The 26,169-nt window shown below is 43.3% G+C and overlaps 1 protein-coding gene across 1 annotated transcript in view; it reads left to right on the forward strand.

Annotated features, from left to right (window-relative positions):
- adamts7 (a disintegrin-like and metallopeptidase (reprolysin type) with thrombospondin type 1 motif, 7) overlaps positions 1-25,949 on the forward strand; it is a 197,422-nt gene extending 171,473 nt beyond the window's left edge. Inside the window, exon 24 of the mRNA XM_072565316.1 lies at positions 21,570-25,949. Coding sequence (XP_072421417.1) covers positions 21,570-21,727 — 158 coding nt within the window. The 3' untranslated portion in view covers positions 21,728-25,949. The remainder of the gene's footprint in view (positions 1-21,569) is intronic.
- Positions 25,950-26,169: the final 220 nt, after the last annotated feature.

Raw genomic sequence — 26,169 nt, forward strand, 5'->3', positions numbered from 1 at the left:
TTGCACTCTTTCCAGTTTTGATTTGATTTGATTTATTATTGTCACATGTACCTACGTACTGTGAAAAGGTTTGTTTTGCATGTAGTACAGACAGATCATACCATACAAATGTATTAGGGTAATAGAACGGAGTGAGGAATACAATGTTACAGCTGCAGGGAAAGTGTACAAAAAACAAGATCAACATTAAATTTAAAATTTGAGAGTTCCATTCAGAAATCTAATAACACCAGGGAAGAAGCTGTTCTTGAATCTGTTGGAACATGTGTTTCAATTTTTGTATTTTCTACCTGATGAAAGAGGTGGGAAGAGATTATAATCAGGGTGGGAAGGGTCTTTGATTAAATTGGGTGCCTTCACAAGGCAGTGAGAAGTGTAGATGGAGTCAGTGGATGTGAGGCTGGTTTGTGTGATGGTCTGGGCTGTGTTCATAATTCTCTCTAGTTCCTTATGGTCCTGGGCAGAGGACTTACTGTACCAATCCATGATGCATCTGGAGAGAATGTTTTCTATGGTGCTTCTATGAAAATTGGGAAGTCTTTAATAACATGCTGAATTTTTTGAATCTCCTGAGGAAGCAGAGATGTTGTTGTGATTTCTTGACATCAATGTGGGTGGCCCGGGACAGATTGTTGGTGATCATCACTCCTACGAGCCTAATATTCTCGACCATCTCCACCTCAGCTCCGTTGATGTAGATAGGGCCCTCCTCTTTGCTTCCTGAAGCCAATGACCACCTCCTGTTTTTGCTGACATTGAGGGAGGGATTGTTATCTTTGCACCACTCCACTAAGCATTCTATCTCTTTCCTGTATTCTGTCTCGTCATTGTTTGAGATCCGGCCTACAACAGTGGTAGTGTCAACAAACTTGTAGATGGAGTTAGGATGGAACTTGGCCACACAGTCGCGAGTGTACAGGGAGTATAGTAAGGGGCTGAGTACACAGCCTTACGGAGCACTGGTGTTGAGGATCGTGCTGTTGCCTATTCTCACTGACTGCAGTCTGAGGATCCAGTTACAGAGAGTGGAGCAGAGACCTAGGTCTTGGAGTTTGGAGATTAGTTGAGTTGGAATATGATTTAATGACATCCTTCCTATAGCAGGGTCAGTGGAAATGTACACAGTACTCCAATGTAGCCTCACCAATGTCCTGTACAGCTGTAACATGACATTCCAACTCCTGTACTCAATGCTGTAACCAATGAAGGCAAACTCCTTCACCACCCTGTCTACCTGTGACACCACTTTTAGTGAACTATGTACTTAAACCCTGAGGTCTTTCTGTTCAACAACACTTCCCAGGGTCAAACAATATCTGTGTAAAGATGTTTTCTGTTGCTATGATAATGCAGGGATTATGGTCCTGTTATTTATCAATCAGAGACCTTGGGTACATGTGCAGTATGTTTAAATGCTTCTCTTTACATCCATATACATAGAATTCATACACCAATCATGAGTCAGTAAGTAAACTGTGGTAACAGACTGAAGATGCAGAAGCAAATTAATAACCTGAGAGAAATTAGAGTTTCCGGCAGGATTACAGATCCAAAAACATTAGTGTAAAGTATAGAGTGCAAGAAGTGAATTGTGAAGTTAAAAATATCTTAACAGCCAGATGTGGGAGGGTGTTTCCTCTTGTGGGAGAGGATAGGACCAAAGGGCATCATCTCAGAAGAGGTCATCTTTAAGACAGAGACGAGGAGGAATTTCTTCTGGAATCCCTACAATGCGGAAAGATGCCATTCCATCCATCACGTCTGCAACAACCCTCTGAAGAGCATCCCACCCAAACCCATGTCTTGATCCTATCCCTGCATTTCCCAGGGCCAATCCACCCTGACCTGCACATCTTTGGACTGTAGGAAGAAACCAGAGCAACCAGAGGAACCCCACACAGACATGGGAAGAATGTGCAAACTCCACACTGACGTCACCTGAGAGTGGAATCAAACCTGGGTCCCTGGTGCTGTGAAGCAGCAGTGCTAACCACTGAGCCACCATGCCTCCCATTCTCCCAGAGGGATGTGAATCTGTGGGATTCTTTCCTACAGAGAGTTGTTGAGGCTAGATCATTAAGTACATTCAAACCTGAGATAGACAGATTTTTAATCATAATAACCAAAGGTTATGGGGAGAAGGTCAGAAAGTGGGGTTGAGGTTTATCAGACCAGCCATGATCTCACTGAACAGCAAATCAGACTCGATGGGCTGAATGGCTACTTCTGCTCCTACATTTAATGTTCAGTGTTTTCACTTAGCTATTGATGGTGAGGGAACTAATTGCTTCTGGTGTCTGTAGCTGTGTTAAGTAAAACAGAATTGAATTGCTTGCTGGCTATGTGACTACACAGGCAGCCTATTGGAACATGAATGGTGATGAGAGTTGCTGAGCTACTGTGAGAAGGGCGATCACACTGTGCCATCTTAAAATCAAGATGATTCCAACCAAGCTCACTTGGATAAAATTGGAGTCAGGTTGGAGAGGAAAGAATGTTTTAAATTGCCTTTCAATTTGAAGTAATTGAGTTGGAATCTGTTTAATACAGAACACTGGGGAGCAGGTAATTAAAGTGATTGGAAAACCCTCTCATTTTAGTTTCCCTGGTTTACTGTTTGTCTCCAACACAGATGGCATCATTTATTTGTAGTAATCAGCAGGAAGGAAGAAAGCAAACATAAGCAGAGGCCTTGTGTTCCCATAGCCAACCTAAATGCATCAATGGCCCCTTTCTGAGTCTATGATTGAGCTACATTGGGAGTGAGGACCTGTACTCAATGGAAGCTCCCTCCATCCACTAACTGGGGCTCTTTGAAACTCAACCCACGCTTTCATCTTGCTAGCAACCTAATCCCTCCACGGCCACACTCTGTCTTCCCTGAACCCCCACCGCCCTCCCACTTTGGCCCTGACTCATAGCAGAGCTGCCGAGCCTCCACGATGACCTGTTGGAGTCTCTGGGAACTAAAGATGAATCTCCTGAAATGTCCTGTGAGCAGGAAAGCCTGGGGGAGAAATCCTTAGCATTCAAAGTAAAATTGTACAGGGTTTTCAGTTTCCTTTGAGGAGGTTTGTTTGCTCTAAAATGGTTGGTGGTTGGGGTTCACAGGAAAGCTGTTTGACCAGGAGGGGTGGTTAGCAATGGGACCTCATGTGGTGAAAACTCCAGAGATGGGTCCAGTCAGAGTTGGCAACCCTATTTACTCCTCCTTCTAATAAGTCAGCTCTGTTCTGTGTGAATGATCACGTTCACTATCAATGTTTATTTAAAACAAAGTGGGTCCTTCCCAAAAGTCCCAGGGGAGGTAATGGCCTTGTGGTATTTTCACTAAGCCTATTAATCCAGAAACCTAGGTAATGCTCTCGGGGCCCAGGTTTGAATCCTGCCATGGGACATGTGGGATTTAAATTTTTTTTAAATCTGGAATTAGGAGTCTAATGAGGACTATGAATCCATTATGTTTGTTGGGGAAAAGCCCACCTGATTCACTAATCTCCTTCAGTCTGGCCTATACTTGACTCCAGACCCACAGCCAATGTGGTTGACTCTTAACTGCCCTCTGGGCAATTAGGGATGGGCAATAAATGCTGGTCTGGACAGTACCTTCATCCTGTGAATGAATAACACTCATATTAGAATTAAGAATCTAATGATGACTGAGAATCCATTGTTGGAAAAACCTATCTGGTTCACTAATGTCCTTTAGGGAAGGAATCTGCCATCCTCACCTGGTCTGGCCTACATGTGACTCCACAGCAATGGGAGTTAACTGTCCTCTGGGCAATTAGGGATGGGCAATAAATAAATGCTGGCTTAGTCAGTGACACCCTCATCCTGTGAATGAATTAAGAAAAAAGATTTCCAACAAAAAGAGACTGCTTGGTCATTGTAACTGTGCTAGCTCTTTGCTCAAGCAGAAAGCACTAAACCCACTGCTGTTCCCTATCCAGTGCTCTTCTTACTTTGCAATTATTTATCCAATTTATATTTAGCCTTATCGGTGGCCTGTGTCTTAAGCCTCTGCGCAACCCCAACCTGCCCCAATCTCCCTCTGCTTGACTTTGCCTGCATCAGTTTAGCTGCTGCTGATATCCTCATTAATGCTAAAGTTACCTCTAGACTTGACTATTCTAATGCACTCCTGTTAGTAAAGTATGTAGGCTTCATAAACCGGATCAGAGAGTACAAAGGTTATGGTAAACATACGTAAGTGACTAGTTAGCCCTTAGCTGGTGGATTGTGTACAGTTCAGGGCAACACACTCTAAGAAGGATAAGAATGAGTTAGAGAGAGTGCAGAAGTGATTGATGAATTTGGTTCCAGGAATGAGTCACTCCAGTTACCGGAATAGGTTAGGACTGTTTCCCTTTGATGGGAGAAAGCTGAGAGGAGATCTGATAAAAGTTTTCAAAAGCAGGAGGGGCCTAGACAGAGTGGATACGGAGCAACTCTTCGCACTTGTAAATGGATTGAGGACCAGAGGGGACAGTATTAAAGTGATTTGCAAAAGAAGCAAATGCAAATTAAGGAAGTCCTTTCCTGCAGAATGAGGAGTAAGGGTGTGGAATGCAGAGCTTGGGAGTGTGTTGGAGGGCCAGCCAATTGCAGTATTCTGGAGGGTATTGGATGATCATTGAGAGACACAATGTGCAGGATTATGCAGGAGATCAGCACTAAATTAAAATACTCAGAATCCCAGTGAAGTGTCAATGGGCCAAATGGCCTCCTTCTGCACCATAAACATTGTGTGATTCCGTGAATGTTTTAACAGCCCTCACTAACTCCTGCCATCCTCATTTCCTGCGTTACAATTTGGAGAATGCAACTGACTGCTCCATTTGATAAAAGACCTTGTGTTGGACTGGGGTGGACAAAGTTAAAAATCACACAACACCAGGTTATAATGCAGCAGGTTTATTTCGAAGCACTAGCTGGTGGTTCCTGTTGGACTATAACCTGGTGTCGTGTGATTTTTAACTTTGATAAAAGGTGGGGCCATTTTCTTTTTTAAAAGTTGGAGAAGCATGCAGGCTGTGAAGGGAAAGAGAACTGTTTCAAGTTTGTGCAATGTGGAATTTACTTTGAGTGATTGAAGACAAGTTAGATGGACTGGGTCCTCCACTATTGCCATGGTGACAGTAAAAATAATAAACTGCTCTGCTTGCTGTCGATTCACTTTGTGTTTGGATTATTGTAGCTGTTAGGATGGCTTTTTAAATTAGAGAACTGGAGAGAGATTGAATGTTTCCTGTCAGGAGCCAGTAGCCGATACCCTGTGGGATCTCTCACATCAGCAACTGGAGCAGGACAGACCTCACTTAGTTTGCCCCGACACCCCCAAACCCCCTACCCCGCTGAAAGCCACTGATTCCTGAGAGAATTCGGCTTCAAAAATCTGTCCCACGTGGAATTGGTAAATCAGACTCTGATCTGTTAGTGCAATCACACACCACTCTGCAACCACAAGGAAGGAAAACGCTGAACACCACACTGTGCGGCATTAGACAGAAATATTGCTCAAACATTTTCTTACTTCCCATTTCTCTCCCTTCTTTTCCAGCTTTGTTTTGGTTCCCTTTCCAACAGAATCTTGACCAAGTCCCTGTTGTTATCTCAGACACTAGCAGCAGGATGTTGTGTTCTGGATTGGGACCCCCCCCCCCATCAACCCAACCCAGCTAGCATTGAGTGGACACTCCCAGCCCCATGCTGTACACACAGCAGGCACCCAGCAGGTATTTGTGCCTGATGCAGCCAATTAATGGTGAGAGGCCAGGCCTCCTGCTTCATTGAGGAGGTCTTTGTAAGGAAGGATCACCCACTGCCCATGAAGTGCCTGCTTTCGAACAGGGTGTTTAACATGATATGGCAATGCTTATAGAAGTAGAGAGGTTACACCAACACTATACAAAGCACAAGTCAGACCACAGCAAGAATACTGTGAATAGTTCTGACCTCTCATATAAGGAAAAATATATTGGCATTGGAGGCAGTCCAGAGAAGGTTCACTAGATTCATAGATTCTGATAGGCTGCTACCAGATCCAGAGGGACTGTCTCATGACAGAGGTTAAGTCAGTCAGTTTCATTAGAGTTTAGAAGAATGAGAAGTGACCTCACTGGAACATACAAGATTCTTGGGGAGTTTGACAAGGAAGAAGCAGAGAGGTTGTCCCCCTTGTGGGAGAGTCTGGGACCCGAAGGCATCATCTCAGAATAAGGGCTCACGCACTGAAAATAGAGATGAGGAGGAATTTCTTCTCTTAGAGGGTTGTGAATCTGTGGAATTCTTTACAGCAGAGGGCTGTCGAGGCTGGGTCATTACGGGTGAGATAGACAAGGGAATCAAGGGTTACAGGGAAAAGGAGGAAAGTGGAGCAATGATCTCACTGAATGGCAGAGCAGACTCCAAGGGCTGAATGACCTACTTCTGCTGCCACATTTTATGGTCTTGTAACATAAAGAAATTTGGACATGAATATCATGGTAATGAAAAGTGAAATAGGCACTTACCATATTTAACTATTATGTTTAAATACTATATTCCTTAAACAAACAACAGCTAATATTAAGCTGTTAGTTTGCAACAGAGGAACATACTTCCAGTAGAATGCCATGCTTCAAATAATCTGAGGTAAGATGGAGCCTGAGACCTTTCTACCCTCGGGTCACATGCTCTCATACAATGATGGCATCATGAGGTTGCCTCTTCAGAGCATGTAGACATGTGGAGCATGAGCTGTAACACAATAGTTGCAAGGAATGGAGAGAGGGAACACCTCCATCTGAGAAATGTCCTCTTAGTAACTTCAAAAGCAAAACACGGCCACATCTGTAAGACCACCACAGTGGAAGGGGACCCCATTAAGGGGTGTTCTATGGCTATAACTACAAGCGGGTAAGCCTCAGAGCCAGCCTGGGAGTCTGTTTCTTCCCCTCCTTGTCTGTCAGTAGGAGACCATCTCCAGACAGCTGCCATTTACCTCATGTCATGGGGCAGGGGCCTGGATGGAAATGGACGGAATTGTTTTTTTCCATTAGCCTTGAAGGTAAACACCTCCAGGAATTGGGAGGTGTTCTGCCCCAATCTGGCCTCAACCAAATTGACTCTGGTTTGGGATGGTTTCAGCAGATTACACACCTGTCTGCCTGCTTCCTTTCCTACCACCTCCTGCCCTTCCGACTGGGACAGAAATACATCTTGTGGTCTCAGTGAGCTGTGCAACTATGAAAGCCATCAACTGACCGCCCATCTAAATCTAATCCTTGCCCCTTTCCAATAGGCATCGTTTGGTTAGCAGTTAAGAAGAGAAATCCTTTCCCACTCCCATCCTCCAGTGTTTGTATCTTCGAAGGTTATTTTCCATGATCACTATGACCTGGGAAGAGGTTAAATAAATATGGAGGGAACACATCTATTCTGATGAGCTGTTCCTCTCTCTATCGATGTGTGCTGTTGAGGGATTGGGCTTATGTAACCCAAACTGTTCACTGTGATGATAGGAGAAACATCTGGACCCCCCAGCAAGGCCGTGCTCACATTAACTGCTTCATAAAGTGCAGCGAAATCTATTAGGAGTCAGATTCCACGGGAAACCTCGAGGTCCCTTGTGAGAATCCAAGCACAACAAATTAATTCCGAGAGGCTGTGCAGATTTGTGACCTTTTGCTTCCATGTAGAGGTCATTGTGGTTCAGTTGCTGAGGTGAAAGTTTTTGGCTGTGGTCAACTCCAGACATTCTCCCGAGGTCAGCAGTCTCTGTTCCTGATAATCTTAAACGAGAATGTAACTATCTCCACACAGCCCTGGATGGGTCACATTCTGGGCACCATCCTTTAGAAAGTCTTCACTTACTTTAGAAGGCTACTGAGCACATTCACCAGATCATTACCAGGGCACCAAGGGTTAAATTGATAGAGAGTTACGTAAATGAGGTTTGTTTTCCTGAAATGTAGAAACTGAAGAGGTCATTTGGTTGAAAATCTTAGGATTTTGAAAGAAATTAATGAGTTAGTACCAATGAGAAACCATTTCAAATGATCTGAGAGTCGAGAACAAGGGAACACGACCTTAGCATCAGAGCCAGGGCCATTGCCTCCCTGTTAAATAATAAATAAATGAAGGATAATAAATGAATAAATTACAGGTTAAATAATAAAGACTGTCCTTGGCATTGGCCCTCATGTCCCAGGAACAAATGAAATCAGATCCCTGCCTGTTTCAAAAATCTATCAGTCGTAGGAGAGAGTTTAGGAAACAGATTAGGAAATAGTTTAGGGAACACAAGAATGGACAAAGGGTAGAACACTGTCCCTCAACAAGGAGCAGTTGCTACAGCTAATGAATTGTGAATGAATTATTGGATTGATAGATTTTTGCGAGACAGCATATTAAGAGATGTGAAGCAATACAGTGGATCGAATCAGGACACAGGGCAGACAACTATTTTCATTTGTTCCTGGGAATATGATCACCACTGACAGGGCCAGCCTGTGTTATTTAATCCGTATTTATTTATTATTGAACCTGGGGTGGCCATGACCTTGTAGCTTAATGACTCCACTATTAATTCCCAGGCCCAGGTAATGTTGTAGGGACTCTGGTTCAAATCTTACCCTGGCAGATGGCAGAGTTTGAATTCATTAAAAAAGAATCTGGTTTAATGATGACCCTGAAACCATTGTTGATTGTCGAAAAATCTGGCTCACTAATGTCTGTCTTACATGTGACTCCAGACCCACAGCAATGTGGTTGACTGTCAACTGCCCCCTGGGCAATTAGGGATGGGCAATTAGTGCTGGCCCAGCCAGTGATGCTCTCATCATGTGAATGAATTAAAGAAAAAGTTACCCTTGTGAAGATAATGGTGGGAGACTCCATCTGAAACTGCTGCAGACCATGTGTTGAAGTTACACCCAGCCACAGAGTGGGAATCCTAAGATTTTGACCCAGCCATGATACCATTAGATGGTAGAACCAGATAGATGGGCTGAACGGCTTCCTTCTGTTTCTGTCAGCAGAAGTAGTGGATGTGAAAAATCAATCTTGGAGAAACTGTTCCTGATGACCAATCTATTGATGAGGTTATTTTTCAGATGAACTGTTTACTTTGAGGTGGGCATGACAGGCTGACCAAAGGGGAATCTGTTGCTGTACACAATGGTAATTTGCATTTATATAGCACCTTCAACAGAGCAAACAGTCCAACATGGTTCACATGAGCTCCATTGAACAAGTTCAGGCATTATGCCATTTAAGGAGAAAGCAGGACAGATCAGCAAAAGCTTAACCAAAGAGGTAGGTTTTTCAGAATGTCTTAAAGGAAGGGAGAGATGCCAAGAGCTTGATGGAGAAAGGTCCAGAGTGTAGGGCCCAGCACAGCAGTCAGTGGTCGATGGGAACCAGGGATATGTATGGGCTGGAATTGGAGGAGAGGTGAGATCTCAGAGCATTGTGCAGCTGGAAGGGATTATCGACAGTGGGGAAGGGGTAAGCCTCTGAATATGTCATAGAACAAGAATACACTTTAAAATCAAAATGTTGGGACAACCAGGGACCAACACAGGTCAGCAGATATCGGGGTGGGGGCGCGGGGAGTGGGGAGCAGGGGTAGTGAATGCATTCAGCATGATTATTTATCTTATTCATCTCGGGATTGTGGGCATCACTGGCAGGACCAGCATTTATTGTCCATCCCTAGTTGTCCTTTGACAAGATGGTGGTGAGCTGTCTTCTTGAATGATTGAAATCTATGTGCTGTAGGCTGACCCACAATGCTGTTAGAGAGGGAATTCCAGGATTCTGACCCAGTGACACTGAAGGAATGGTGATATATTTCCATGTCAGGATGGTGAGTGGCTTGGAGGGGGTGGTGTTCCCATGTATCTGCTGCTCTTGTCCTTCTAGATGGTAGGAGTCATAGGTTTGGAAGATGTTAAGGAGTCTTAGTGAACTTCTGCAGTGCATCTTGTAGATAGTGCACATTGCTGCTTACTAGTTGTCAGTGGTAGAGGGCATGAATATTTGTAGATGTGATGCCAATCAAGCGGTCTGCTTTGTCCAGGGTGATGTCAAGCTTCTTGAGTGTTGTCGGAGCTCCACCCGTTCAGGCAAGTGGGGGGAGTATTCCCTCACACTCCTGACTTGTGCCCTGTAGATGGTGGACAGGCTTTGGGGAGTCAGGTGGTGAGTTACTGACTGTGAGTTATTTATTCCTAACCTGCTCTTGTTGCACAGTATTTAAATGGCTAATTTTAAAGGCAGACAGCAGAGATTTGATGAGCTCATGTTTAAGATGGATGGAAGATAGGGGGCAGTTACAGCAATGCAGCATTCAATACCAGCGGTAAAAATAGCATTGACAGTGGTTCCTGCAAGAATCATGCTGAGACAGAGCCATCATGTGCAGTGTACACTGAGGTGGAGTTTCCCAATAGTCCATCGTCTGTTTGTCTGAAGTCAGCCAGTGAGGACTGCAGTGTGACTGGAAAGTGAAGCCTGGAGCAGGAAGCAGTGTTCCCATAAGCTGCTTAAGAGGGCCATGTGCAATTGGTCTTAATGACATGACATGTACGTGAACTTGGAATTAATCTGTGATCAAAATTGTAAAACAAGCTAAACGGAGATAATTAAAATTAATTTGGAGCAATTCCATATTTTGACTTATTCCAGGCAAAACTACTTTTAGAAAATAATTCTCCCTTTATTCAAATGACTGAATGTTATATTGTTTTGGTAAAGTGCAAACAGTGTCATTTTTTTGGGAGGAGTTCTCATGTGAGGCCCAGCAGGATCTGACCAAACCCATCTTGTTAACAACCTACCCCCCTCCTGTAGTATGTCTCACATCCTACTCAGTCCCCATCATACCAAGTACCATTCCCAGAACAACTCGCCACTCCATTGATATCCGGCAAAAGTCTGATATTCCTGCTCCTTTGTTGAGAGATGGCTGTGCACCTGAACACTGTTGGCAATCCAGCAATCACACTCTCACACACGCACAGCACCCTATTCTCAGCCAGTCGCTGCTTAACCACCAGCTCACACAGATTAGTTATCCTTATATACATCACGTCCAAACATGTGAGGTGATTCACTCTGGAAGGAGTAACAGGAATGCAGAGTACTGGGCTAATGGTAAGATTCTTGATCGTGTGGATGAGTAGAAATATCTCGGTGTCCATGTACACCGATCCTTGAAAGTTACCACCCAGGTTGATTGGGTTGTAAAGAAGGCATACGGTGTGTTAGCTTTTATTGGTAGAGGGATTGAGTTCAGAGCCGTGAGGTCATGCTGCTGCTTTACAAAACTCTGGTGCAGCCGCACTTGGAGTATTGCATACAGTTCTGGTCATCGCCTTATAGGAAGGATTGGAAGCTTTAGAAAGGATTCAGAGGAGATTTACTAGGACGTTGCCTGGTGTGGAGGGAATGTCTTATGAGGAAAGGCTGAGGGACTTGAGGCTGTTTTCATTAGAGAGAAGAAGGTTGAGAGGTGACTTAATTGAGACATATCAGATAATCAGAGGGTTAGATAGGGTGGACAGGGACAGCCTTTTTCCTTGGATGGTGATGGCTAGCACGAGGAGACATACCTTTAAATTGAGGGGTGATAGATATAGGACAGATGTCAGGGGTAGTTTCTTTACTCAGAGAGTAATATGGGCATGGAATGCCTGTCTGCAACAGTAGTAGACTCGCCAACTTTAAGGGCATTTAAATGGTCATTGAATGGATGTATGGATGATAATGGAATAGTGTAGGTTAGTTGGGCTTCAGATTGGTTCCACCAGTTGACACAACATCAAGGGCTGAAGGGCTGTAATGTTCTATGGTCTATGGTCAATGCTGTCTAGTCCCCTCTACTGCTTCCCCACTGCCCAGAGACCACCCACCGCTTTCTATTGTCCAGTGGGGGGGGGGGGGGGTTTCATGCATCAGCAAGAAATTAGTCAGTTCCAAATATGAGCTTTTATTGACAGCAATCAAACAAGGAACACAAAGTAAATGAAAACAAATCTAACCAAATGCTGTCATCCTGCCCTTGACAGTCTCTGATCGCTGCTGTCCACAGCCTGGAGTCTGGCTGTCAATCAGCTCCAGTCTGGCAGGTAGAGCTCCGTGCAGCTAACTCTGTTATCCACACAGACAGCATCCTCCAGCTCAGTGTCCTCATCCCTCCTCCTGGTCAATTACTCCCATTCCCTGGCTTCTCAGCGTCTTATCATATCACCTTGTTGCCTGCTCCACCTGTGCTGAGCACAGCACGTGATGATAGGTCCATCAAGGCAGAAGTAGGCCTTTTTTTAATTTACTCAAGGGATGTTGCCTTTTCTGGCTGGGCCAGCACTTATTGCCCATCCCAAGTTGTCCTTCAAGTCTGGTCCACCATTCAATGAGACAATGGCTGATCTGATAAACCACGCCTCCACTTTCCTGACTTTTCCCCATAACCATTACTGATCAGAAACATCTGTCCCTTTCAGCCTTGAATATATGTAATCACCACCTCAGTGGCTCTCTGTGGTAAAGATTCCACACGTGATCCTAGAGCACTCTAAGGATTATTGTCTGCTCCATATGCCTTTGAGCACAGTGTGTGCCTTAACTTTGTGAAAGTGTCTCTCCAGCTGAGTGACCAACACATTACCCCAGAAAGGGTGTAGCTGCTATGCTCTGATCCCCTTCCCATCCCTAGACCATCCTCAACCATTCCATATTCCATTGGAATCGTTAGAGTCTATCATCATCCCTACATCACTTATAATGCAGCCCTTGGAAGTTCCCCAAATGAACCAGGGTGTAGTTGGTCAGCATTCACCATACATTGCTGCAGATCCAGTTCCAAGTGGGTATTTATAGATCATTCTTCTAAAAATCCAGAAAATATAGATGCTATCTATCTGATTTCTCCGCATAGGTCACCCTTCTCAGACCAGAAATCAACCTCTGAAACCTGTGTTCCCTGTTTTAAATTGATTGTATTCATCCTTGGGTAAGGAAAGGGATTGCAGTTACGTTGATATCAAGAAACAGTTTGACATTGGTAAACAAGGTTCCAAAGAACTCTGTCACACCTCACTGGGAGAAAATGCTGGAAATTGAGCCCCACTATTCCCAGAGCTGTAAGAAAATTTGAAGATTTTAAAATAAATACACAAAGTTTACTAGTTTATCTGATCTTCAGGCCCAGGTTGATAGAAAGCAAGGCCAGGTTTCTGTACTGGACAAGAATTACTATTTATTACAAGTAATTAGACTCTAGCTACAGGTGAACAGTTATAAACCAAAGATTTACCAGGATGTTGCTGATAATGGAGGGTTTGCATTATAAGGAGAAGCTGGACAGGCTGAGACTTTTTTTTCACTGGAGCTTAAGAAGTTGACCTTAAAAAGATTTATAAAAGCATGAGGGGCATAGATAAGGTAGGGGTGTTCAAAGCCGGGGGCATATTTTTAATCTGAGAGGAGAAAGATTTAAAAAGGATATGGGGGGCAACTTTTTTACACAGAGTGGTTCATGTGTGGAATGAACTGCCAGAGGAAGTGGTGGATGTGGGTACAGTTACAACATTTAGAAAACATTTGGATACGTTCATGAATAGGAAAGGTTTAGAGGGATATGGGCCGAGCACAGGCAAGTGGGACTAGTTTAGTTTGGCAACATCGTTGGTGTGGACAAAGCTGGACCGAAGCATCTATTTCCGTGCTGTAAGACTCTATGAATACAAATTAAAAGTCTAATCCTCTTATAAACTCCCCCTTACACACACAGACAGACAATCACATAGTTGTTGCTGGACAAATAATCTCTATTATCAATAACTGGTCATTAGTCCATAGACCAACAACTTCATGTTGCCAGCAAACACTCACCTGTATGTCTCTTGGCTTCAAATCATCTGTAACTTACGTATCAGTTACAGCTTGTTCACACAGTTGTTTACATGATACATACAATGAGGCTCAGGCTGCCTGCTTGTAAAACACACGGCCATCCTCTCATTGTAGATCCCAACTTTTTAAAAAGCATCTTAAACAAAAACTACAAAATTCCAACAGGACTAGACAGGGTAAACATAGGAACAGTGTTCCCAATGACCGGGAAGTGCAGAACTAGGGTTCACAGTCAAATGGTGCGGGATAGACCATTTATGAGCAAGGTGAGGAGAAATGTCTTCACCCAGTCAGGAGTGAGCCTGTGAGATTCTCTGCCAGAGAAGGCAACTGAGACCAAAACATTGAATGTTTTCTGGAAGGCATCGACATAGATCTTCAGGCTAAAGGGATCGAATAGTATGGGGAGAAAGTGGAAATACAGGACTGAGTTGATGGATCAACCATGATCCATGACATAGCAGGTGCGAAGGGCTGAAGGGCCCACTCCTGCTCTAATTTTCTATTTCTCAGCCCAAAATTACAACACAAACTTTTTGGAGATTTTGGATAGAGAACAGTTAAAAAATTACTTATTCTGTCTCTGCAGTTACTAAGACAGCATTGGCTGACCTTTCGGAAAAGCTGTTTTTATTTTGGGTACAAGTGAACTATTGAATGTTTTTGTCAGCGCCCAATGTGTCTTGTGTGCCCTGTAATAAATACATCCTTTTGAAACACTCTTGGTTTGTTCAGTTGCCTGTGACAGATTAAAGGGAAGTCACCCATAGTCCTCATAGTGGCTTTCTCTCAGTAATTTGGCAGTGCCAGGATTGCAACACATTAAAGCATTCCTCATTGTCTCACTTCTCATGATCTGAAGGATTTATTTCCTCTCACCTTCATCCCTTCTGCAGCAATTTGGCCTCTTGTCACATTTGGCTCATTAACACCTTCTTGTTTTCCACTGCCAATCTTTTAAAGGGAATCTGCAGACCCCTGGACATGTCAGTGGAAATGATTCACCTCCAAACCTATTTGCCAGCTGTTCTGAACAACATAATGCCACAATTCCCCTAAAATAAAGAAGATACGGGGATGGAATTTGTTGGAGTGAGACATCATGTCATTAGACTTTCTCTACACAATTCAGCTCCAAAACTCGTCTTGAGGTAATAGTGCTAAAAGGGTCCTTGTTGGACAATGCATATAGATCCATCCAATCTCCTGATACCTCATATATTAAGCTGGGCTAAGGCCCAACACCTTTGGATCTTGTGGAGCGCAAGCCTAAACCCATAGCTCTCTGATTATTCCTGATTAACCTTCCAATCCAATGCGTGTTCACACAGTTGTTTACACGATGCATACAATGGGGCTCAGGCTGCCTGCTTTCAAAACACATAGCCGCCCTTTCAAACATTGGTTTTAAAACAACACTCTCTCATTGTAGACCCCAACTTCTTAAAAAGCATCTTAAAAATAACCTACAAGATTCTAACAGGACTAGACAATTAATTGCAGCATGATGGTTAGCACCGCTGCCTCATCGCAGCAGGGACCCAGGTTTGATTCCACCCTCAGGTGACAGTCTGTGTGGAGTTTGCACATTCTCACCGTGTCTGCGTGGGTTTCCTTCCACAGTCCACAGATGTGCAGGTTAGGTGGATTGACCATGGCAAATGTGGGGTGTGGGTGGGATGCTCTTCAGACAGTTGGTAGAGACATGATGGGCCAAATGGTCTCTATCTGCACTGTTTCCACAGATATCCCTTTATACTTAGAGAGTTGAACTAAACTGTTGTGGAAGTTTTTGGAATGAAGATTCCTTCCTCTGGTTAGAGGCTGGATGAGCTGCATTGCGGAGCCAATCCCTGATGGGAATGTAACTGGCCATTAATACTGTGCAGCGTTCTTAGTGAGTTTTGTTACCTAGTATGGTGACAAAACGTCTGAAAATGAACCTTCCGGCTCAGTGAACAAACTTACACCCAGCGTTCTTAATGTATAAACCAACCAGCTGTGAGTTGGGAATCTCCAAATCTTGCAGATTGATTTAACTCTCTCTGCTGTTCACTAATATCCCAGATAACTTATTGCACTTGGTCACCAGATCCAAAATGTTAACTGATTTCTCTCCAAAGATGTTGCCAGACCTGCTGAGCTTTTCCAGCAATTTCTGTTTTTGTACTCACTATGCTGCTATCAGCTCTTACTTCTGGAAAATTCTTGTGATACTTATCGACAAAAGATGCTGCTACCAGTTCCTTAGACACAGGCAAAACAAAAGTTTAGTTCAACTTTGTGAGTCTAAAGGAACATCTGCAGAAATAAATCCAGTTTGATTACATCTTCTACAGTGTGTGTTCCACAAGAGGGAAAGAAATCAAACCTACAGTGGATTTATACACTGTGCAGCAGCAAATACTTCCCAAATTTATGAGTAAATGCGAATCCATATTCAGACATAAGTATTGTGAGGTCCCAATTGCTTTGTCAGCTTGTGATATAATCATTGTAGGGTCAGGAGCCAAGGATTGCAGAAACAAAATCAGAAATTGCTGGAAAAGCTCAGGAGGTCTGGTAGCATCTATAGAGAGAAATCAAAGTTAACATTTCGGGTCCAGTAACCCTTACTCAGAACTCCCAAAATGGTCCTGAGATGTTAACTCTTGATTTCTCTCCACTGATACTACCAGACCGGCTGAGCTTTTCCAGTAATTTCTGTTTCTTTGTTTCTGTTTTAGAGCATCTGCAGTTCTTTCAGTTTTTACCAAGGATTCCAGTCTCAATAGCTTTGGGATCAGGATAAATATTTTCATGCAGAAGATTGTGAAATTCTGGAATTCTCTTCGCCAGAGAGCTGTGGATGTTCAGTCATTGGACATTTTCATCGTTTAAATCATTGCATATTAAAGCAAATAACATATTGTGTGACACATCATGCTACTGTTGTTCTGATGAAGGATCACAGGACCCTAAACTTTAATTCAATTTCTCTCTCCGCAGAAGCTGTCAGATCTGCTGATTTTATCCAGCATTTTCTACTTTTGTTTCAGATTTGCAAGAACCGCAGTTCTTGGTTTTACTAACATAGTTGGGTTTTTTTGGGAAATTGGAGTTGAGTTAGAACTTCAGCCTTCTTTTGTTAAAATGATGGAGCAGTATTGAAGGGCTGAATGGTCCATTTGTGCTGTTCTTTATGTCTTTATGTTCTTCATTTGCCATCAAAATAACGAGGTAAAAACAATGACTGCAGATGCTGGAAACCAGATTCTGGATTAGTGGTGCTGGAAGAGCACAGCAGTTCAGGCAGCATCCAAGGAGCTTCGAAATCGACGTTTCGGGCAAAAACCCTCAATCAGGAATAATTATTCCTGATTAACCTTCCAATCCAGTGCGTGTTCACACAGTTGTTTACACGATGCATACAATGGGGCTCAGGCTGCCTGCTTTCAAAACACATAGCCGCCCTTTCAAACATTGGTTTTAAAACAACACTCTCTCATTGTAGACCCCAACTTCTTAAAAAGCATCTTAAGAATAACCTACAAGATTCTAACAGGACTAGACAATTAAGTGCAGCGTGATGGTTAGCACCGCTGCCTCATCGCAGCAGGGACCCAGGTTTGATTCCACCCTCAGGTGTCAGTCTGTGTGGAGTTTGCACATCAAAATAACTAGCTGCACCCAATGTGTTGTGTTATCAACGTGTCTTTCTGTGGATGAGAGATAGAAATGGAAATGAAGCCAGCCTCCCCCATCCTTTGGACGAGTCCACTATTATGGACAGTCTAGACACAACCGAGACAATAGGATAATGGGCAGGTCAGAGGGGAATGGGTAAGGCCCCAGCCCAGCATGAGTCAAGAGAGGAAAGAAGATTGAAGTGTTTGAGGGGGGTAACAGAGAACTTCATCAATCCTGTCTGTCTGCACAAGATTATTTCCTCCAAGTTTCTCATTTTGACCTCTTCTAACTCTTTTTGGGAATTATTTAAAATTATTTGTTCATGAGGGCTTTGATGGTATTTGTTACCCACAAGTGGGGGCAGTGGAGGTGCACCTACATTGCTGTTAGGGAGGGGGTGCCTGGGTTTAGACTCAGTGACAATGAAGGAACGGTGATATATACTTTCAAGTCAGGATGGTGAGTGGCTTGGAGAGGAATATCCCTCTAGCTGGTAGAGGTTGTTGGTTTGGATTATGCTGAGGAAGGAGTCTTGGTGAGCTGTTATAGTGCATCTTACATACAGTACACACATGCTGCCACTATGCTTTGGTGGTAGAGGGAGTGAATATTGAAAGCGGTGGATGGGGTGTCAATCAAGCAGGCTGCTTTGTCTGGATGGTACAAAAACAAAAACAGAAATTGATGGAAAACTCCATCGGTCTGGCAGCATCTGTGAAGAGAAATCAGAGACAACATTTCGGGTCCAGCAAACCAACTCCAGAACTGTTGGCAGCTCAGAGAAAAGTTGATGTTTATGCAGAAGATGGGGTGGAGAAATGGGTGACAGTAAATGATAGGTGTAGATAGAACCCGAAGAGAGAGAAAATCAGCTGGATAGACAAAACAGTGGGTAAAGGTCAGCCAGGGAGAATGGATAGCAGCTGCTGGAGACTATTAGTAGCTGACAATGGTTGAAGACCATGTGATGACAGGACCTGTTATGTGGGGGTTGGGGTAAGAACTTGGTCACAAGTCCAAAAATTGTTGGACTCAATATTGAGTCCAGAAGGCAGCAGGGTTCCCAAGTGGAAAATGGCATGCTATTCTCATGCTGAGCTTTGCTGGAGCACTGCAGCAAGCCTGAGACAAGAGATGCTGGCCAGGAAACAGGCTGGGATGTTGAACTACTGGATTAGTGGTGCTGGAAGAGCACAGCAGTTCAGGCAGCATCCAACGAGCAGCGAAATCAACGTTTCGGGCAAAAGCCCTTCATCAGGAATGAAGGGCTTTTGCCCGAAACGTTGATTTCGCTGCTCGTTGGATGCTGCCTGAACTGCTGTGCTCTTCCAGCACCACTAATCCAGTATTTGATTTTCAGCATCTGCAGTCATTGTTTTTACCTGGGGTGTTGAACTGACAAGCAAATGAATCTCAGGGTCTCCTTCGTGGAAAAAAGTAGATGGGCTGTGAAGCATTTACCCAATCTATGTTTCGTGTCCTCAGTGTCAAGGAGACCGCACTGTGAGCAGTGAATGCAGTAGACTAGATTGTGTGAAGGTGTGCCTAGGGCCTTGGGTAGTGAGGAGGGAAGAAGTAAAGGATGGTTTGAGCTTCTTGAGTGTTGTTGGAGTTGCACTCATTCAGACGATTGGGGATTATTCCATCAAACTTCTTGACATATCTCTTGTGGACAAGGAAACAGGAAATAGTTAGTTCCCTCAGATTTCCCAGCCTCTGAGTCATCAGTAACCACAATGTATTTGGCCAGTCCAGTGATATTTCTGGTTCACGGTGATCTCAAAGATGTTGATTCTGACAATTAAATGTCAAGGGATGGTCATTAAACTTTCTCTTATTGGATATTTGTCTGACATTTGAGTGACATAGCTATGTCATTTTACTGATAAGACCAAGTATGAATCATGTCCAGGTGTTGCAGAATATGCTTCAGTATCTGAGGAGTGCCGAATGATGCTGAACCTTCTGCCGTCATCGGCAAATATCCCTAATTCTGACCTTGTGATGGAAGGAAGTTCCTGAGGATAGCTTAGATCCAGAGTATCGTCCTGAGGAAATTCCACCTACTCCCTGAAACTCTCTCCTTAATCCTTGAAACTGATTTTGTCATTCTTGAAACTCATTCCCTAATCCTTTGTGATGTTTTATGTGATAACAGTTCTACCTAAATTGTTGCTTTTGCCCTTTGTTTTACAAAAGGAACAAGAGAAGACTATCAGGTGACCCTGAGGGGATTAAGAGTAGCCGAACAGACTTAGTATTTTTTCAAAGAGATTGCTAAGGGACTGTCTGCCCATTAAGACTCCTTGATGTATTTATAAATTGTGCCCCAAAAAATCCAGTTCCATTTAAGAAGGAGGTAGTGGATAAATTGGCTGTTGTTATCATCGAATGAAAATAACCCTCCTCTTCTAGTGCCATCTGTTAAATAAATAGGAGAAAGATGAAAAAGCCAGGAAGTGTGATAGTCGGTGAAAATTCTTCAGAGATTAAAACACTCTCCAGCCGTTGAAACACAAGTGTGTCAACTTAGTTCATTTCTGCAGAAAGCTTTAAATCAACGAAAGAATTCCAATTGCATTGTTACAGAATCATAACTTAGAGTCAGCACTTACTACCAACTGACAATGTTTATTTATTTGACACCCCCCAGTTCGAAACAGAGGTGCACCAAAGGCAAAAAAAAACAGAATAGAGATCAAGGAGGAACAAGCAGGTGGTGCCCACGAGCATTTCAAAGATTTCCATGTCATCTTTTGATGTGACTTTAGATGGGGTGGATATGTTTCAAAAGTAAGATTGGTTAGCTGTATATTTAAATGAATCACTGGTGTCTGTGACAAGGAGATTTTACCAGAACAGAGACATTACAGAAACCAACTCTTTCAGGCTTCGCAGGCTAATGCTGGTTTCTGGTTTCCTCACCAATATTTATCCCTTAGCAATGAAAACAGATGTCAGGCCAACATCAAGTTGTTTTGTGGGGGCATGCTGTGCAAATTGCTGTATTTCCAACATTACAAACAATGACTAACTTCACAAATATTACATTGGCCATGAAGCCCTTTAAGACATCATGAAAGAACAAATATGAGGTTTTTTTTCCCTTCTCTGGGGTAATAATGAGTTATTATAGAATCTTGTATTCCCAAAAGAGGCCATTCTGCCCATCACACCAATGCCACCCTCTTTATGAAAGCAAACCATAGCTCCACTCTCTGCTCGGTTCCCAAAGCCCTTCAATTTTCTCCCCTCCAAGTACTCATCCAACTTTTTAAAAAAAGTTTCTATTGAATCTTGGACATCACATTCCACACCACAACTCAGAATGTAAACAAAAAGCTGCTCCTCATCTTCCTTCCAACTCCCTCGCCACTTTCTGTATCTCTCTGTCCTCTGGTTCACCGACTCTCATGCCTGAGGAGTTAGTTTCTCCTTATGCAAGTTATCAGAACTCTTCATGTGGTTTTCACAATAGGGGTTGGTTAGCTCAGTTGGCTAGACTGCTGCAGTGTGGACTCATGGATAGATGGAATTATACCTTTACTCTATAAATACTAAGCACCTGTGAAAGGAGCTATGTTGTGTGACACCAGATCACGTGGAACTTGACCCTGTGTCCAAGTTATGTCCTTGTTTATCATTGTCTGTACACAGTTATGTTCAAGAAGGCCTGTTGTTGTTCATTTTCAAGAGTGTGGGTCACATCTTACTACAGGTTCCATCACTGTACTGACTGTGTTAGCTCATGGAGGCTTGCCTCCATCTCTTATGATCCACCTCAATCACTTGTTTCAGTCATTTGCCAGAGGGAGATTTGGTCCCTTATGGATTAGGGCTAATTACCTTAGTCTCATGAAGCACAACAGCCCCCTGGGTGGGCTACTGACTGGTAATAGAATTACAAAGCAGAGGAAGGAGAGTGAGAGGAGAAGAGCTGGGACTGGCGGCTTCACACTAACTGATGTATATGTGTTCATGCTTTTCCTTTCCTTTAGGTTACATCTGTGAACGGGATCGGTTGACGTTTGCCTTCTGCCAGACTCTTAAGCTGCTGGGCCGGTGCTACCTTCAAACAGTGCGGGCACAGTGCTGCCAAACCTGTCAGTCACATGGGGTACGAGACCGTGGCAATGAACGCGTCTCAAGGAGATGAGAAACCAACACCGACTCCATAAGAAAAACTTCTAAAAAATGCAAGAAAATAAAGAGATTACAGGGACTGAAAGGCACAAAAGCAATTCAGGAAAAAGAGAGATTTGTAAGAAGTCACTTGCTCTCTCTTTCTCTCTCTCTCTATACACATATATATATATACGTATATATAAGGAAGAATCTTTCTTTCAGTATTCTTGTTTATGCAACCATTTTGACAGGACAACAATCCTAACTGCTGACTGCAGCCAGAATAAGGCATAACAGTGTCAGGATTGCTCCACATGGGCTGAGGCCTAGCGGTTGCTATAGATACATACCGTATTCTCAAATAAGTGGTGCTCCTAATATTTAAGAATGACACCTCTCTCATTAATAACACAGCCATGTGTCTTCTGAAAGTGGTTCTGCAAGTTCCATTTCTGTGAGTTTTCTTAAAAATTGGAAAAGCTGTATTTAATGGCACAAATAGTGAGAAGGCAGAAGATGCCAATGTGGTGCTGCAGTGTTGGACCAGCATCCTTTAACCTTTGCCTGGGTGTTGCTGCAGGGCAGCACAGAACCTTTATGTACTTGAATTTTTTTAAATCCTATTTTATTTTCGAGTTTCAAAAGTAAAGTTTAGGTGAGAGATCATGTGTCATTCTGACTAATGTACAATGAAGACGGGCTGGAGTCATGGTGCTAATAATCATTAAAAACAGCTGCACAGCAAATTGTAAGGTGCTGCCAAATAATACAGTACAATACACGCAGGTCTGTGCTATTCCTTCTACTGAATATTTGTATGGATGTAGCAATGGTAATAGTAAGTGAAATGATTTGTAAATGAGTCACATATAACAACTATTGGTGTCATTTAAGCCTCTATTATGGATTCTCTACAGGATTGTACAAAATGACATTTTTCTCCAAATATTATGTCAGCTGACCACCTCATTCCTTGGTTTCAGTCTCTCTGTTACATCCTATGATGCCTTCCACATTGGAAATTGCCACTGCCTGAGCTTAGATTTTTGTTTCCCCTAGAGTAATTTAATTGCTGTTTGACATTGTCTGCCTCCTCTCCCATATCTCACTGTGTCACAGGGAGTGTTCTGAGCTCAGCAACCAGCTGTGTTTTCAGAATGGAGTCTTTACTAAAATGTGTCTCAGGGGGCTGCCTCTAGAATCTGTGCCTCCGTGGTAGAGGTCAGATGGCTATGGCAGATCAGGAAGGACATTTGTGCTTGCTTGTGTTTCAGTCCAAACAGAGATAACAGCAGAGAGGCTCCTTCCTCCATCTTAAGAGTAGAGTGGAAAAAAGTGAAGCTACCTACTTTGGTAGAACAAAGAGAGTATTTCTGAAAACGGTGAGAGTTTGAGAAGTATTGAGGTCTGAAAGCACCTGGGTGTCATTGCTCCTGAGTCACTGAAAGCCAGTGCCTAGTTGCAGTAAGCAATTCACCAAGCAAATGCTCGGTTGGTCAGACATCACAAGACGATGTGAGTACTGGGGTAAGGGTTACAGCTGTACAGAACCTCGATGAGACCACACCGGGAGGACTGTGCACTGTTTGGGCCATCTTCCCTAGGGACAGATATTCTTGCCATCAAGGGAGTGCAGTGGTTCCTGGATTAACGGGATTGTTCTATGAGGAAGGATTGAAAAGACTGGGCCTGTGTTCTCTAGAGTTTAGAAGAATGAGAGGTGATCTTACAGAAATGCATAAAATTCTTACCAGTGCTCAACAGGGTAGAAGCAGGAAGGAAGTTTCCCTTTGCTGGTGTGAGTTCCAGAATCACAGGCTTGGTCTCGGAATAACGGCTAAACATGAGGATTAAGATGTGGTGGAGTTTCTAAACCCAGAGAGCAGTGAATCTTTGGAATTCTCTACCTCAGGAGGCTCAGTCATTCAGTATGTCCAAGAAGAAATCAATTGGTGTTTGGATGTTAAAGCCATCAAAGGATATTTGGTGATGGGTAGGAAAGTGGCATGGAGGTAGAAGAACAGCCATGACCTTGTTGAATAGCAGTGCCGGCTTGACCGAGCTGTTCAGTCTTCCTGCATTGCTACAACCTGATCTATCATGTGCTTCAGGTGTTGTCCCCCTTGGTTTCCTCTCACACACTACAGGATGTTTCTACGCACGAATGCTAACTCAGAGTTTACCTCATGCATATAATCTGCTCAGCCTTGTCCCGCAGTCAGGTCCCTATCATTACACACTCCCAGGTATGTTCATGGACCCCTCAAGAGTGAAACACACTGAAAGGTCCTTTGTGTTTGAAGCTCCTGTTCAGCAACAACTCCACAAGGCTGAGGGGATGTGCCTGTGGCCCACTGTCTTCTCACTCCATACACCCCTTTATCAAAGTTTCAGCCGTTCAGGCTGTCTTTAACAGATCAAAGGCTAGGGGCATTCCCGGGTTTGGACAGTGGCATGATGGAAATTCAATCAGCCACATCTGGATGGCTGACTAACTCTGATTATTGAAAAGCTGCCCACTGCTTATTCTGCAGGTAATTACTCTCTCTTTCCATTGATTGTTGTCACCCTGTGTATCACAAAAGTGCCAGCATGCTCTGATTTTGTTTTGTGTAAACCTTTGACTTTAGCCAAATTAAAACCTGCATTGCACTCCCGAAAATTTCTGTGGTATCACATAGTATCTCTGACATACTGAATGCTCAGAAACTGCACATCTCAGGACAGAGTGGTATTCATTATGGATCAGATAAAAAATCTCGCAACACCAGGATATAGATCAACAGATTTAATTGAAAGAACTAGTTTTCAGAGCGCTGCTTCTTCATCAGGTAGCTGGGAACAGGACCACAAGACACAGACTTTATAGCATAAGAATACAGTGTCATGCAACTGAAATGATATATTGAACAAACCTAGATTGCTGTTAAGTCTTTCAACTTTTAGAATGGTTTGCAGGTTTTGGTTCATTAATATATAAATTCCAGAACTTCTTTTAAGTCACATTCTTGAGATAACTTAAGGTTTTATGCTTCCAAATAAGCCTGTTGGACTAACCTGGTGTAGTGTGATTTTTAACTTTGTACACCCCAGTCCAACACCGGTTCCTCCATATCATGGATCAGGTTAGTGCAACATGTCATTCTCAGCAAAGATTGTGATAATTCAAATTGTGTGCAGAAGGGACAGCTATTAGCAAGCGCAGAGGAGCTGGGAGTATGTTCCAGTGTTTGAACCTCAACCGGGTTAAGACAAAAGGTATCATTGTCCTGGTCAGTGAGACCGGTGAAATCCTAAGCAGCTGTTACTCCCTGTGAGATGTGACTGTGCTTCCAGTGCGAATTCTCACCTCAGTAATCATTGAGTATGTGGCTGTCATGGTCTATTAAGTCACAGCATTAACACAAGGATAAGAGACATGACCATAGATTATAATCTGAACAATGAAACATTCTCAAGCATGGAGACAATCTGTCGCTGTAATTAAAAAAGACCTCTCTCCTTTCTCCAGTACAATTAAACTGGACTTTTTCACCTGCGGCTCCTTATTCCAAAGTCAGATCTGATTAATGAGGTGAAGTGTCCTATCTGCATTCTCTTTCTGCTCCATTGTCTCTCTCTCTCTCCCTCTTTCTCTATCCCTCTATAACTCTCTCTCCCTCTGTCTCCCCCTCTCTCCCTTTCTATCTCTCTCTCTCTTTACCTCTCTCCCCCTCTCTCTCTGTTTCATAGCTCCTAATTGAGATGAATTCAGAAACAGATACAATCCCAGTTTTCAGGGGAACAAGCTGATTGAGCAGACTGCCCCAAAGTGAGCAGTGGCTGCAGACTCAACTAGAGAGCCCACAAGCCTGGCCTATGTGTGAAATCGGAGAGTGTCTCTCTTGAGATTTGTGTTTAAGATGCAAGGTGTAAGAAGAGGAGGTTGTCCTGTGCTCTACCTGATCGGAAATATTCGATGCTGGCACTGAATGTAAAATTAGATAGCCCAGAGATTTCTTTATCCCCTGCACTGAGTGCTGCATGAAAACAAACACAAGTCTCTTCAAACCCCAGAATAAATCCATCACAGTCTGTTCTGTCATTACTGTTAGTATTTGGAAAGAAGTTTCCCATTTGGGTTACTGTGATGTTACTCTGAAGGAAGTGCAGGCTTGGCTGTGCAAGTTCATGTTAAGCTCAGCTGAAAAGTTCAATGTTCCAGGCAAATTTTCTATGTTTATGGTACTTTTATTAAACGTGTATTTATCAAATGCTCTGACTGCAATATCTCATTCAGATGATGGCAGGATTTTATAGAAAGGGTTTCTGGTTTCTTCCCCATTTTGATAATTAATCTTGATTGTTGTAAAAAAATGTATCCAGTTCATTGTAAGCAAAATCCTGCAGGTGCTGGAAATGTGTCACAGACACAGAGAATGATGGAGAAACTCAGCAGCTCTGGCAATGTCTGTGGAGAGAAACAGAGTTAAC

Source organism: Chiloscyllium punctatum, chromosome 48 (assembly GCF_047496795.1).
Source record: "Chiloscyllium punctatum isolate Juve2018m chromosome 48, sChiPun1.3, whole genome shotgun sequence".
Lineage (NCBI taxonomy): Eukaryota > Metazoa > Chordata > Chondrichthyes > Orectolobiformes > Hemiscylliidae > Chiloscyllium > Chiloscyllium punctatum.